A 15,710-nucleotide genomic window follows, 5' to 3' on the forward strand; every position below is an offset into this window, starting at 1 on the left:
GCACGGCTCAGTAGTAGAGTAGCTGTCCCACAACCCAGAGGATGTGGGTTCAGTTCTCTCACCCGATGAACTCACCTAAGTATCCTTGAGCAAGATACTGAACCCCACATTGCTCCAGGTGCTGCGTCACCAGTAGGTGGATGGCTTTGGGAGCCTTTTAACACCATTTACCATTTTTAATGCTTTTTAAGGCCTGAATTTTCACCCCAAAAAAACTGTTAGAGTTTTAATGCTTTTTAATGACAAACCTGTATTAGTCAAGGAAAAGGAAGACACAATATTACTTTCAGCAGAACCTTCATCACTTTAAGCAGGTTCCCTTTTTGACTTCAGGCAATTATCTCATTTGTTGCAGGCTGTCATGGTGCAGCATCACTCAGCGAGGTTGCATTTCATTGGCTGAGGCACTGAAGGTAACCACTTCCCATCTTCAAGAGCTGGACCTGAGCTACACCTATCTGCCGGATGAAGGGGTTGAGATCCTCTCGAAAGGACTGGCCAGCCCACACTGCATCTTAAAAATCCTTAAGTAAGGAGCTCCTTCAGTTTGTCATCTAGGAATCACTGCTGCGATTAGCATAACTGGAATCAATTATGTTAAAAAAAAAAATCATGTCAAGTTTACATAATTTGAAAGGCTTTGAAACATTTAGTTGAATCCTTTTTAAAGCCCCAATTTTCACAAAATGACTTAATGACTTCATGCTTTTTAATGACCAGCATCAACCCTGTATCAGTCAAGGAAAAGGCAGACACAATGTTACTTTCAGCTAGAGGCGCACGATAATTATCGGTCCGATAATATGAATTATGACGTCATCCCAATAAATCCGATAAGAATATATGTTATCGGGCCTATTCATAATATTTTTGCCATATTGTCGGATATGGATGTGTGCGTTGGTTTCCACTCCTGTTTTGCCAGTATGCAGTTTTATTACTGTTCTAGAGGCTGCATTTTTCCTTCACTGAGTTATAAACCTTACTATGGCAATTAGCGAATGTTTGCACTTTACAGTGTTATGTTTACAAGCTCTCGAGAAGTCTTTTGGTTATTGATATGTAATTGCCCGGTTAAGAAAGTTGTTCCATGGACCAAAACGACAGAAGTCTCCTCTCCTGTTGCACCAAATATTTTATCTGCTGACAAAGCACAATACCTGTTGGGTTTATGTTTGTTAAGCATCGGTGTTCATTGTTCAGGGGAACACATCGTCAATGATATTGACTGATTGTGATTGACTCAAATTATATATATAATTAGATATTTATTATATTATAATTTTAGAATTTTTTGAAAAATGAATATTGACAGTTTATTTGGAGTCAAAACTGTTTTTGTCTTTGTTTTGTTCATTATAATAATGTTCATGTCGTCATGAAAATTCTGGTTCAGTAAAGGCAAATCTATATTGAATCAATCACTAGTATTTTTGACCTACATTTGTTCAAAAACTCAGGTGAATATACATAGAAAAAAATGTATATATATTATCGCATATTGTATCGGTATCGACCTTGAGGTGCAGGAAGTTATCGGTATCAGTTTCAAAAAATGGATATTGTGCACCCCTACTTTCAGCAGAACCTTCATCACTTTCAGCAGGTTCCCTTCTTGACTAAAGGGAATCATCTCATTTGTTGCAGGCTGTCATGGTGCGGGATCGCAGATACAGGATGCATTTCATTGGCCAAGGCTCTCAAGTTAAACCCCTCCCATCTTCAAGAGTTGAATCTCGGGGCAAATCGAATAGAGAAAGAAGGAAAGAGGGTCTTATTGGAGATCAAGGAGGATCCCAGCTATAGCCTGAAGACTGTCGAGTAAGATCTAAACAATGTTGCTTATCAGAGTGTAAATTCATGTTCAATACCTATTGTTTGTGTCTTTCTTCAGATTTAACGACTAGGAATAAGAACAACGTTTGGTCCTTGGCGTCAAGAAGGGCGAGTCATTCCAAATGTTCATTATGAGAAGACGTCGAGTCTATTTGATCTCCTTCAGATTTAGACCAGGTGTCGGCGCTACGGACTAAGCGGTCTCGCTCACAGAATTCGGGGAGGTCGTCGTCGGGTTCTTTGCAGCCACATGGAGGTGGAGTTCAGGGGGAAGGTCTACGACGTTCCCACCAAACAGCTGGCAGTTTTTTTCATCCATTTGTACTGGGAGGGGTTGTCCAAAAGGATTGGACTTTGAGCACCGTCAATGGCAGCCAATGAGTCAATGAGAAATCGATATTTATCGGTATCGGATTTGCGCGTGTGTAAATGCTGGGTTGTGACGAACATGACATGCTCCTATTTTGAAATGTTCACCGGAAGTATGTTCGCTAAACCGCTAACAGGAAGATTTACACTCCGCAAAAAAAAGCTCTTTTTGTCATTGCATGTCGTGTCAGTAATCTTTTTTTTCTCCTTTTTTTTTGTTTACAAATGCTGTTAAGCAGCCATTTTTTATATTTGAAGCGTCACCTTTTAAACGCAAATTTGCGTTTTGGAGGAGATTTCCAATGTTTTATAGCAGGCTAAAGTAGGTTGTCTTTTTCCCTGTCAGCCTCAATGTAGCAATGCTAACGTTTACAGTGTTTAATATAGATGTGTTTCCTTGTTTTGTATGTCTGAACTTTAATTCTACGGCGTGTGGATGACCAATAAAAATCTGTGAAAAGAACTGCAGGCATGAAAATGGGTCAGGGGTTAAAAAGGTGAGAAGGGTGTGGAGGGAATATGTTCCAGTACACTGTACACCCCAACAAAATATTGAGCTCTGTCGACCCACACTGTGTTTCAGCAGGGCCGTGCAGAGACCGGTGGAGGGGCGGGTGCTCGTAGATCAAAAGGGGCACATGAACAAGTATTTAATACACCTTAAAACAACATAACTTCAATTTTAACCAGCTTTAGATAATAATTGCCTGCGACTGTGACATATTTTAATTGGGAGGGGGCAACAGTGAATAGAAATCAAAACTGTCATCCACACTTTCTGGCTGTGACTCAGTCAGTCTGCCTCTTTTCTTCCTTCAACCTCTGCATCAAAACTTCCTTCCTCAACTTGTTCATCTGAGAACAAACCACGTCAGATGGTCACTGAGCCACCAACAGCACAGTTTTCTCAAAACTATGATTTCATTATTATCCATACTTAACAACTCTAGCACCTAATGATTAATAAAGCAATGACATAAAATCTTATAGAAAAATAACACTGTAATTGTGTTTATAATTGTATTTAATACCCGACTATCCTTGCAAGCTTGTTCTTACCAGGTCTGCTATTCACCCAGCTGATGAGGTATCCCCTGCCTTTAGCAGCCTCATCCAACTCCTTTTTTTTTATCCCTCATTCTCCTTTCCCTATGAGGCATGTCTATGCAATGAAATATAAATATTTTTTTAAAAAAAAGACTCCCCGGCGGCTTTTAGTTTTAAAGCTTTCTTAATTTCTTTCTCTCTCAATAACGATGGAAGTAGATTTGTGTTTTTATTATTCAATCAAAAAACAAAGTTACTTCTATCAAAAACAAAGTTCTTTCAAACAAAATACAGTATATACTTTTAATCCCCAAAAAGTCACTTCAATAAAAAAAATTGTTTTTGATTGCAAAAATAAATTTGAGACAAAAAAAGCATTTGAAAACTATTTTTCTTGATTGAAACAAATGTTTCCATTGAAGTAATGTTGTTTTGTGTTTGGGCCACATTTTGGCCAGGACATTTGTCTCTTTATTATTCACACATATAAGTTGCATCAAACAAAAAAATATATATAAAAAGAAAAACTTTGCACATGTGTCAATCACCGTTTAACAAAGCCTGAGAGGGTTTGAGTAGACTCACTATGAAGCATTTAATAAAGCCAAGCATTTTCTTACTACTTTATTCTTGTTTAAAAATAATTCGGTGGGGCAGTAACATGTTTAAAACTTATCATAATTCTTACATTTTGAAGTGCTTGAAAAGCATTTATAAATGATACTTTGGTGAAAAAAGTGAAAAAACATGTCTTATCTTTTTTCCAATGTAAAATCTGAATAAATACATTGAACACGCACAAAAAAATGGGGGGGGGGGGGGGCTACTTCGCGGTTTTCACTTATTGCAGCGGGTTGTGGTCCCCATTAACCGCGAAAAACGAGGGATCCCTGTATTTCTGAAAAGCTTTAAGAAGCAAGAGTCATTCCCACCAGTCGTCGGGCCGGTGTTGTGCCGACACCGGCCGTCAGCTCAAGTCCCGAAAATAACGCGTCTCAGGCGGACGACGGGAGCGATACGAGGCGCCCCCCTCCATCCGAGAGCATGCTGCTTAATTTGACTCAGCAGTGCGTTTCTTCGTTTATATTACCGCTAAATACACAAGCTTGACGCCAATTTAACGGGAGCTATTTTTTTTTCATGGGAAATTTGGCTAGCTCTGGCAGTGTTCAACGCAAGCTGCAACGAATGGCAGTAACTTTTTTATATCGCAAAATGTGAAAACGATTGAAACCATTACTCACCAAATTCAATCTGCTGGCAAATACAGGCAAGTGTGTATGCTGCGCTCTGGTCTGCCCCGGTGTGGATAAGGCCTGCTTTTTGTTTTCGCAGCTTTGCAATGCAACGAAAGGCTCTCCGAGCACTCCATGTACAGTAAGGAGTGCATGCGTTTGGAATAATGGAACGCAGCTTGGGCCGATGATTGGTTCTCGTCAGCGAAGCATCTAGAACAGTGGTCTCAAACCGGTCCTCAAAGGGCCGCAGGGGGTACTGGATTTCATTCCAACCAAACGAGACAAATACCTTTTCACCAATCTGGTTTCTTACAAGTGTAATCAGTTGATTGCAATCAGGTGCTGCTTATGTTAGTAGAAACCTCATTGGTTGAACTGTTTGTGCTGGATCTGTTGGAACAAAAACCAGGACCCACTGCGGCCCTTTGTGGAGTCGGTTTGAGACCGCTGATCTAGAAGGATTTGCTGACTGTCTTTTTAAAAGAACCGATTTCTTAAGTGCTCAGTTTACGTACTAAGTTAATCACATGATGATGATAATAATAATTAAATAAAATCTCCCGACCCCCCCCCCCCCCCTCCCAAAAAGAATTTCTCCTCGGATCTACGCAATTCACGTAGGTCGCCCTTTTTGACTTCAAAATGGCGAATTTCGCCGAAAGGTGAGATTTTCATGCCTGGAACTGGAGTCTCATATGCCATCAACACGCACGTGTACAAGCACGCACGCAGCGATAAAACGCAGCCGTGAAAATGACCGCCCTCATTTTTATTTACCGTTCGATAAATGGACTCTTGGCATATCGTGACAGGCAATAAAACTTGTCGTTAGTGAGTCAGATGGATTTACAATCTGCCAGTTACTGTCGCCTTCCAAAATTACAACGAGGTGACGGTGCTTCAAGTGTTCATTCACGGCCGACGTGCAGCCAAGCTTGGCACTTAAGACAGGACACAACAGTGTACCCTCCTTTGTTTGGGTGAAATAAGTCAATTTTTTTGGCCACTGTGGTCCACTTTTTTGGCTTTGTGCCGCTTTCGCAGCTGGCATACCAAGCGTCCGACATTAAAAAGATCTCCCGACCCCCCATTAAAGGGATCCTCTATTTTTAAGACAATAATTCTTAAAAGATAAATGTTAGTATGTGTTATAATAATTTGATATTATAACCCCTTTTAATGTTTTTAATAAAGTTTGTAAAATTATTTTAAGTGATAGGTCGCCATTCTTGTTACGTCGCAGTGCGTGATGTCACTGGTCCCGTTGCCGAAATTCCAGCGTGTCACTCGTTAGCTTTCCCAACAAATCGTCAGTTCTACTCTTCCTATTTGAACCAGATCTGAAAAGTGAAGAGCAGGACAGCACTGTCGGTCGTTCACAAGACGGGCTTCAGGGAAAAATGCGTGCAGCAAATACCTGATAAGACAAAAGTTGGGCAAAACTGGTGATGCGAGAGTGTATGCCGTTTGGAACGCCGGTTGGGAGCGAGAGTGTATGCTGTCCGGTTTTATTAGCAGCTATTCAAGGTAAGCATATTGCGTTTTCAAACTTATCCCAATATAATTATGTAGATTGTTAGCATCCAGAGCTGTCGTGTGCTTTACATACAGTACAGGCCAAAGAGCATACCATGTGTAATCCATGTCTTGTACATTGTAACGCGTGGTAGCTAGGATACGTGTATAAAAGTACCAAAAAGGGTAGAAGCTTCCACTTCTGCACATTTATTCACAAAAAATAATATTTCCACCTTGACCACTCACATCACTCCCCTTGTTTCCATTTAACTGGAAATTGCATCCAAAAGCAGCACATCGTGGCATATTACTTTGCGTGTTTAGGCAGCAATAAGCAATTGTTTAACACGCTACACATTTGGAAAGTTACCAATGACGTCATCACTGCGAGCCCGCAAACCATGGCGCCAACTAACGGTCAAAATATGGAGTAAATATTATAAAATATTGCTATTGATTTAACATTTTATGTGTTTCTAACAACATGTTTTAGTACAAGAGAACAATTGTGGTTTATTATAGCCTACATCTATTTAAGTTAGAGAATCACTCTAAAAATGTTCTCCTCGGATATACACAATTCACATAGGTCACCCTTTTTGACTTCAAAATGGCGAATTAAGCCAAAAGGTGAGATATTTTCATGCCTGAATATATATGAACTCAACTTGTCTTGATGAAATTTCTTAAAATAAAAGCATTTCAAGTACTGTCTTTTTCTGTACTAAAACGCATCGCTTGAAGAAAGCCAATCGAAATGAATCCAAGAGATGTACCACTCCACCCCTCCTGTTTACAGTAACTAGGCCTGTTAGGGCACTGCAGCAGGCCTGCGTGTTTTTTTTAGGGCTGTCAAACGATTAAAATTTTAAATCGAGTTAATTACAGCTTTAAAATTAATTAATCGTAATTAATCGCAATTAATCGCAATTCAAACCATCTATAAAATATGCCATATTTTTCTGTAAATTATATATATATTTTGTAAAAGAATTTGTTGGAATGGAAAGATAAGACACAAGATGGATATATACATTCAACATACGGTACATAAGGACTGTAGTGGGCATTTCACTCTACTGTCATTTAAATCTGTCTATGCTGTCCTCACTCTGAAGCGTCTACTTTTTCCAAAGCTAGACAGCTAGTGAACGACGCCTTAATAATCAGACTTCTTTCTTTTTCATCTGATTTATTAATAAAATGGCCTCAAACCACTGTCCTCTTTAGACCATAGTCAAACTACAAAAAAAAGTACACAAGCATTGCATTAGCAACAACGTTAGCTTAGCACGCTATACAGGTTCACTAAACATAAACAAAAAGCGTCTCATACAAAAAATATAACATTTCGCTTACTAACATATTATGTACATTCTTTACAACAACCATACTTACGGACAAATCTTGTCCAAGGAGCACAACATTATAACATAAGCATTACAACATAAACATTACAACATAAGCACAACATTACAACGTAGGCGTCAGCCCGAGACGTCGTGCAGCCATATTGAACTGGCAAGAAAAAAATTAACCATGTCGCAAAGCGACCACAAGAGTTCGCTGTTGGACAGCACTAAAAGCCTTGCTGTAAAACTTACCAAAAGGCAGAATACTTTCTGAGCGGGACATGTGCGTTAATTGCGTCAAATATTTTAATTTGATTAATTAAAAAAACTAATTACCGCACGTTAACGCGATAATTTTGACAGCCCTAGTTTTTAAAAAATGTTTTTTTCCCAGTCATTAGTACTCATTCTACTCAGCTGTTCTGCACACCTGATCATCATCATAGCTTCTCTACTTAGGCCATATATATGGCGGAAATCACTCAGGTGACTTGAAGTTCTGCCCTGAGAAACCCGATTTAGCCAACTTTCAAAATTGTCTGATATGCATGTGTGATAAATCATTGGAAAGCTTAAAATCTCAATTTTCTGGGGGAAGAAAGATTTTGAACAGGAGGGCATTTAACTCATTTGCTCCCAGAACCGTATAAATACGTTCTATTTTTAAATGCTTAACTGTCCCACAAACGTATTTATACCTCTTTTGCGTTTAATTTTTTTTTTTTTTTTTATAAGAAGCATATATAGCTTCCGCTGTAACTGAGAAACAAAGAACAACGCTCCAAACCAATTTTAAAGCAATAAAACTGGCCACTGGAGGGCAGTAGTGCATTTTGGAAGACCAGGCAAGCCGATTCAACAGCAGTGAACGGCCGGCCAGCATTGACAGAGTGCTGAGGACGCTTGGGATGCCAGGCGCTGGACGATCGTGCAAAACGAGTGAAACCCCCCGTGGAGCGGCTCGCCGAGCAGTCCCCGCAGAAATGCAAAAATAATCCATCTTTGTGAGACAGACAACGACGAGGGAAAAGTTTACACGGCTGACGTGGCAACAACGGCGTCATCTCGGCTACAAACCGTCATCTCTCACTAGTCATGTGTGAATAAGTTGCTACTTTGCGATCAAAAGCTCTATTTGGCTGGTTGTTCATGTTATTTTGTGAAAGGAAAACATTCAGATGTTTGGGATGTAACTAATGCAAAAAATAGCTTCGTTAAAGTCACAGTTATGTTTGAAATGTATGTGTTTACAAAAAGCTCATTTTCTCCGTTTTTTCATCAGAAATTGGAAAATTGCTCAAACTAAGCTATTTTCTAATGCTGATTTCTAAAGAATGGAAAAAGATACGAACTTACTTTTTTTCTGCTGAAAGAAGAGAGTCTAATCTTTCTTTTGGTGTGTTCAAAGTATATATAGCAATAGAACAGAATTTTCTGTGGGCCATGCAAAATCAGTCAAAATCCAGAAAAAATCGGCCGGGAGCGAAGGGCCTTGCTCTGGTGAAAATGATTGGGGTTAAAAAAAAAAAGGAAAAAATTTAAACACCAAAACCCTATCTGGAGGTGGGAGCATGAAAGAGCAGAATTAAAGATGCCATGACTTTAACGAGATATTATCGCGTACTTACCTTATTACGATCCAGAAACTCCATGTAGCATGTATCACTGAGTGTCAAGACACAGCTGGATTTGGGGGGGATTTTATGGTTGCAACATGGTTGAGCTCATAGGACTAGATGGTACAATCCCTCAGATTTATCAGCACTTGGTGTTGGTTGTGGGTTAGGGGCAAAGGCTTCACTGGGGTCATCAGGTGGGCACCCTCCTTCGTTGGTGTTTCATTGATAGGCCCACGACACCTCCAGAGGGCTCAACGACGTCCCAGGTGCGCCCGCCCCTCAGTCTTTACCCCTGAATGTTATTTTGCAGCCCAGATGGGGCCCTTTCTCTTAATCCATATCCACCTGCTGCTTCGTTCGGCTACATCTGACAACGATTTGGCAGCCCGCCGGAAGGCCTGACCTCTCACTCCCATTCCTTTCTAAAGCTTGGTTGTGGACATGGCAACAAAGCCTCTGCACCCAACTTCAACTCGAAGCACCTGGGCACGCCAGCGGCGTTGCTCTGCCTCGGCTGCAATGTCCGCCTACTTCAGTCGTTTGAGCTCACATGCTTCACTAACTGCTGCTTCCCATGGTACAGTTAATTGTATAATGAGCACAGTTTTCTGGGAGGATGACCACAAGACCAGGTCCGGCCTGAAGCTGGTTGTAATGATCTCAGGCTGGAAGATGCGTTTTTGGTCTAAGTCAGGGGTGTCAAACCGATTCCACAAAGGGCCACAGGGTGTCCTGGTCATTGTTCCAACAGATCCAGCACAGACAGTTCAATCAAAGAGGTTTCTGCTAAAACAAGCAGCACCTGACTGCAATCAACTGATTATACTTATAAGACAGCAGATTGGTGAAAGGCTGTCCTCATAATGGGTTTGAACAAAAACCTGCACCCACTGTGGCCCTTTGAGGACCGGTTTGACACCTGTGGTCTAAGTCAACCTGCATTTTCTAGTCTCGGGAACTGTAACAAGTTGGTAATGGTAATATAACAAGGGTCGCGATGCAGAAATCGCAGATATCAAGGAGTGGTCGAGATTTTTTTTTTGGAAATATGTACGCTTTTAAACTTTTTTTTTTCTTTTCGATTTTTCTTTGATTATTTATCATCTAACATATCGGAGAAAATGCAACAGTAGCAAAAAAAACAAAACAACAACAATAAAGTAGGGCTGTCAAAATTATTGCGTTAACGGGCAGTAATTAATTTTTTAAATTAATCACATTAAAATATTTGACGCAATTAACGCACATGCCCCGTTCAGACAGATTTAAAGAGCATATGACATGAGAAAAAAAGTCTTAAATGGCATTATTATGTGAATTAGAATCATATTTTGAGACAATTCGACTATATACAACAATTTAGCAAAGCGCAGATGACGAGAAATTCATCTTTTAATCTGCTGATTAGCCACGCCTACTGTTATAGGGCTTTAGCGTCCCCAACTGGTGGATGACGTCAGCGGTAGACTGTGCTAATCGGTTTTACTATTCAGCCCATTGAGGGGGAATTATTCAGAACGAGGAAAACGAGACGAAGAGAGCCGCAAAACGTCATTGTTTCAGTCTCTCTACTCCAATATTTTTACAAGATATTCATTTTATCCAAGTATTTATCCCCAATAGCTATATAAATGGCTTGAGAAGGACCAGTCAGCCCGTCGAGGGTGAACTATTCACAACGAGGAAAACGCGACGAAGAGAGCTGCAAAATGTCATTGTTTCTGTCTCTTTACTTCAATATTTTTACAAGATAATTGTTTTTATCCAAGTATTTTCCCCGATTGCTAAATAAACGGTATGGTCATGACAGAAATAACAGTCTTGTGCTAAATGGAATATGAAATAATAAAAATGCATTTATTCAGGACGACATGGCAAAATTACTCCATAATGGTCAAAACTGTCGACTTCACCTTTACTGTCGCACCTCCCGAACGATATTTTATGACACCTAAATCGGACATACTGTATGTCAATTCCCTTCCCCGGCTTCGGAGAATGTAAACAAACCAGAAGGCGTGACAGCTAGCCGACAAGCTAACCCGAACCGAGTGATGTTTCAAAGTCTTCGAAGCAGAAAATCACACATAACTCGCCTGGATTATTTGACATGATGACTGAGTTGTCGATTGTCTTCGCGGATCGGCAAACCGCCCGGCGGAGAGCAATTTACAGTTCGTTCCCCGGAAGAGGGTGGCTGCAGTTGTTGTGCAGCTAACGTGCTAATGTGCTAACGTGCTAATGTACATGAGGAGAGCTTTTTACATGCTTATCAATGATCTAACGTAAGTAGTCCTTTATTTAAAGAAAGTTTGTAGTGTTTACTTTGTAATTGCTGCATTAATATTTGACATAATACTAAACAAGATGTTTACTCACTTCCTCCTAAGTCCAATGGTCCCACTGTAGTCGGCTTGTTTTGGCCAATATCCACGGTGAATGGGAACCTTTTGAAACTCCAAAAAGGGGCATACGCCTCTCCCTCATACAGAATGATTTTGGATGCCGTTTGGCTGGCGTGGTGCGAAAAATAAATGTATTAATCCGCAAAATCAGCTGAATCCTTCGTCCTCATACAAAACAGTATGCTGTATAGTGAAGAGGACGTCTTCTACCGTACACGTCACAGCGCCCTCCTCCTCAATGCAACACCGAAGCCGGAAGTCACTCATTTTCATGGCGCGGGATTAAAAAAACTAAATAAATATAGCGATCGCTTCCACACACATCCAAGCGGTCCATATCATTCAGGAGCATAAAATACCGCGTGTATCATGAAATAAACATGCTTTTTCGTGTCACATGCACTTTAAATGACAGTATAGTGAAACGCCCACTTGTTAATTGTGTTTTATGGAGTTTTGCCGCCCTCTGCTGGCGCTTAGGTGCGACTGATTTTATAGGCTTCAGCACTCGTAAGCATTGTGTAAGTAATTATTGACATCAATAATGGCAGGCTACTAGTTTATTTTTTGATTGAAAATTTGACAAATTTTATTAAAACGAAACATTAAGAGGGGTTTTAATATAAAATTTGTAACATTTATCTTTTAAGAACTAGACGTGTTTCTATCCATGGATCGCTTTAACAAAATGTTAATAATGTTAATGCCATCTTGTTGATTTATTGTTATAATAAACAAATACAGTCCTTATGTACCGTATGTTGAATGTATATATCCATCTTGTGTCTTATCTTTCCATTCCAACAATAATTTACAGAAAAATATGGTTTGAATTGCGATTAATTACGATTAATCAATTTTTAAGCTGTAATTAACTCGATTAAAAAATTTAATCATTTGACAGCCCTACAATTGAGCAATAGTTATAAGGTAGATGTCCATGACTTTTTTATGGACACCATTTTTTTCATTGTGACATAATTTGTTTAAAGGTTTAAAATTTGCGAGCGAATTTTTTTTTTTTTAAACAAAATATTTGGCATCATTAATGATTCTAATAAATATAGTTACCTTCGTTTTATGGCTGGGTTGAAACAAAAGCGGTAGGGCGAGGTCTGTAAACGGGTAAAACGGACAAATTAAAAATTGTTTGGGGTGCTTAATGCGCCATTTATATCTGCTATGGCAGCATATAGACATATTTTTCTATGAAATACAACAGTTGTTTTGGCTTAAAAGACAGCAGGGAGTGCAAGAGCAGAAACAGCTTTGTCTGTGTTTTCCGCCATATACTGTATGTGTGCTGAGGAGTACAGATTGGGATGAGATCACTTAATTTATGGTTTATTTTATGGATGACCTGATAAATTATGCAAGCATTTTGAAAGTAGTTGTGTTCTTTTAGCCTCAGAAGGTGGTGGTGGTGGTGAAATATTAATTTAGTTGGAACAATGAACTCGGACCACGTTAGGGCATGTATAACTTTTTTCTGTAGTGTTTCAAGCTTTTTTAGAGTTGGAAATGTGTTGCACCCAGAGGCGTAGCAAGGGTCCCCGGGGCCCCAGGCAACAAGCAACATGGGGCCCTTCGAGTGTATGCAAGTAAGGGGGACAGTTGGATTTGGAGCAATTTGCTCCAAATCCAACTGTCCCCCTTACTTGCACATGTGTATGCGTAAAGGCTTTACACATACCGTATTCTACTGACTAGCTGGTAAGTTATATTGCTTTTACTTAGTAAGGATAACATTCTGGCACAAAAGTGAATCATGTAACATCTTATCAGTTTGGCTGATCAGTATGTATGTTGATTCTAAACACTGATTTTATGTTCTAGGTGACATCTTTATGTATGAAGAAATGCTAGCATATTGCAATGCTGTTAGCAAACGCTAACAAGGTAGTTACAACAAGTCAAGGCAGTTAATTGGTTTAGGACATAAAAATACTACTACTACTATTCAGCAGTGCTTCTACTACATTAGGACATAAAACTACTGTAACATAGTACACTCACCGCTGTCTTGCTTCCTTTTCTCCTGTTTTTTTTCCTTTCTTTTTTTGCTTCCAGAAGGATAACTTCTCTTCATTTTGCCAATTAGAAAAGGCCAGATCGCCACCCACTCTCACTCTGAGTCACGTGACACACATACATACTCGTGCGGTCATCCTGGCCATAAAAGTGGCGAAAACTAAGCACTTTACACTGACTCATATGGATGTACTTACACTGGTTCATGGACGCACACATCAAGTGGGCGTCCTCTGCTCGAAATGCCTTACGCCTATTCTCGCTCCCAGAATACGCAGCGCTTGTGACGTATGACAATAACAGGACCGGTTGCTACGGGAACGTACGCATACCCAAGGAACCTTGCGAAAGGAGTATTAAAATTGCTAATAAAATCGTTTACAATTATTTTAGATGCATATGTGATATTTTTCTTATAGAGTATTGGACAAGGAATACGATAGACTCATTAATAGACTGTCTTGGAAAAATCATTTATTTAAGTAGTCACATGAATAATGAGGTGGCCTGTGAAAATCAACGTAAAACAACTCGGCAAGGACTTTCCAGAGAGTACTTGGTGAGTCACTCTTTAAACAATCATGTGGTGTTAATAGCTGGTTGGACTTTCTTAAACATGTGTAATCTACATGACATGGTTAATGCTGATTGGGATTGATAACAGAATCGTTAGATAATCTGCCAAATGATTCCATGGTATTGAAACACTCCCAACACTTGTCGCTGCGACAGTGCAGTAAAGCTGTGTGTGCTAAATCTGTTGGCCCTCTGGGGGCCCTAGGCAATTGCCTGTGTATGCCTAATGGGACGCTACGCCTCTGGTTGCACCATGTGATATTACAATATTGTAAATGTGGTTCAAATAAAGATTTATACAGAGTGAGAAGTGCAGAGAGCGGGTTGTGATGTCGCAGTTTAAAAAAGAGCAGCATATCTCTCATGCAAAACAACATTTTACACAAAGAACTGAGAATGATCAAGTTTAAAATATTGATGTGAAAAAGAGCAAAACAATTTCAAGTTTTTTTGTTTTTTTTAAATTTATGAACACAATTATACAATTTACGAACAAAAGCGGGCTTACAAATTTGCAATACTATATCAAGAAAACAACGCACTCCATCATAATTTACCAAATCCTACTTGCTTGCCAAAACAATTTCAAGTGTACGTATGACATTTTCTTTTAAATTTGTGAGAAACATAAGTTAACCCTTTAAAGGGTGCTTATTGAACTCATTGGCTGCCATTGACGGTGCTCAGAATCCAATCCTTTTGGACAGCCCCTCCCAGTATAAATGGATAAAAACAACTGCCAGCAGTTTAGTGGGAACGTCGCACACCTTCCCCTTGAACTCCAGCTCCATGTCGATGCAAAGAACCCGACGACGACCTCCTCGAATTCTGTGAGCGAGGCCGCTTTGCCCGGAGCGCCGACACCCGATCCTCTTGCAATCATCAGAGAATACGTGAGACCGAACCCAATGGACTCGACGTCTTCTAATAATGAAAATTTGGAATGACTCGTCCTTCTTGACGCCAAGGACCAAAGGTTCTTGTTCCCTTTTGTTAAATCTGAAGAAAGATGATCTATTCTGTATTGAATTTGATGAATGTACACTCTGATAGGCAACATTGTTTAGATCTTGACAGTCTCCAATCTATAGACCCTACCCACGTGACGTCACACACAGCCCTAAACCACGCCCCCGCACCATGTTGGCCGGCAACACATCGTTTTTCCCCATTGAGGCTACATACATTCCTCCTATTTACGGCGTTTTTCTGCTACTTAACGGCGATTAAACAAAATGGTGAAGGCATGTGTGGCTGTTGGTTGCACTAACAGAGAAGATGGAAGGAGAGACTTGAAATTTTACCGTATTCCGAGGGATCCAAATAGAAGAGCGAAATGGACGGCTGCAATTCGACGTGAAAATTGGACACCAAAAAATCACCAGAGACTATGTAGTAGTCATTTTATATCCGGTAAGATGCATTTAATATATATTTAGAGGGTTTTGGCCTGACAACCACAATTAAGATCATTGCTAGGCTAATCGCCGACAACATACGACGTAGTACGACATAGTTTCAAATTCAAGATGTTTGTGACTTCCCTATCTTCCACCATCGTTATTTTTTGAATAATATTTAGCTGGTACCAAGTAAAAGAAACTGGCCTCGTCTACGGGGCTGACAAATAACCACAATTAAGATCATTGCTAGGCTAATCGCCGACAACATACGACGTAGTACGACATAGTTTCAAATTCAAGATGTTTGTCACTTCCC

The 15,710-nt window shown here is 39.9% G+C and overlaps 1 protein-coding gene across 1 annotated transcript in view; it reads left to right on the top strand.

The window, feature by feature from the left end:
• The window catches only part of LOC130920622 (uncharacterized), a 70,857-nt gene extending 68,167 nt beyond the window's left edge, over positions 1–2,690 (top strand). The window contains exons 21-23 of the mRNA XM_057843971.1: positions 356–529; positions 1,648–1,821; positions 1,895–2,690. Coding sequence (XP_057699954.1) covers positions 356–529; positions 1,648–1,821; positions 1,895–1,907 — 361 coding nt within the window. The 3' untranslated portion in view covers positions 1,908–2,690. The remainder of the gene's footprint in view (positions 1–355; positions 530–1,647; positions 1,822–1,894) is intronic.
• Positions 2,691–15,710: the final 13,020 nt, after the last annotated feature.

This window comes from Corythoichthys intestinalis, chromosome 1 (genome assembly GCF_030265065.1).
Source record: "Corythoichthys intestinalis isolate RoL2023-P3 chromosome 1, ASM3026506v1, whole genome shotgun sequence".
In the NCBI taxonomy this organism is placed as follows: domain Eukaryota; kingdom Metazoa; phylum Chordata; class Actinopteri; order Syngnathiformes; family Syngnathidae; genus Corythoichthys; species Corythoichthys intestinalis.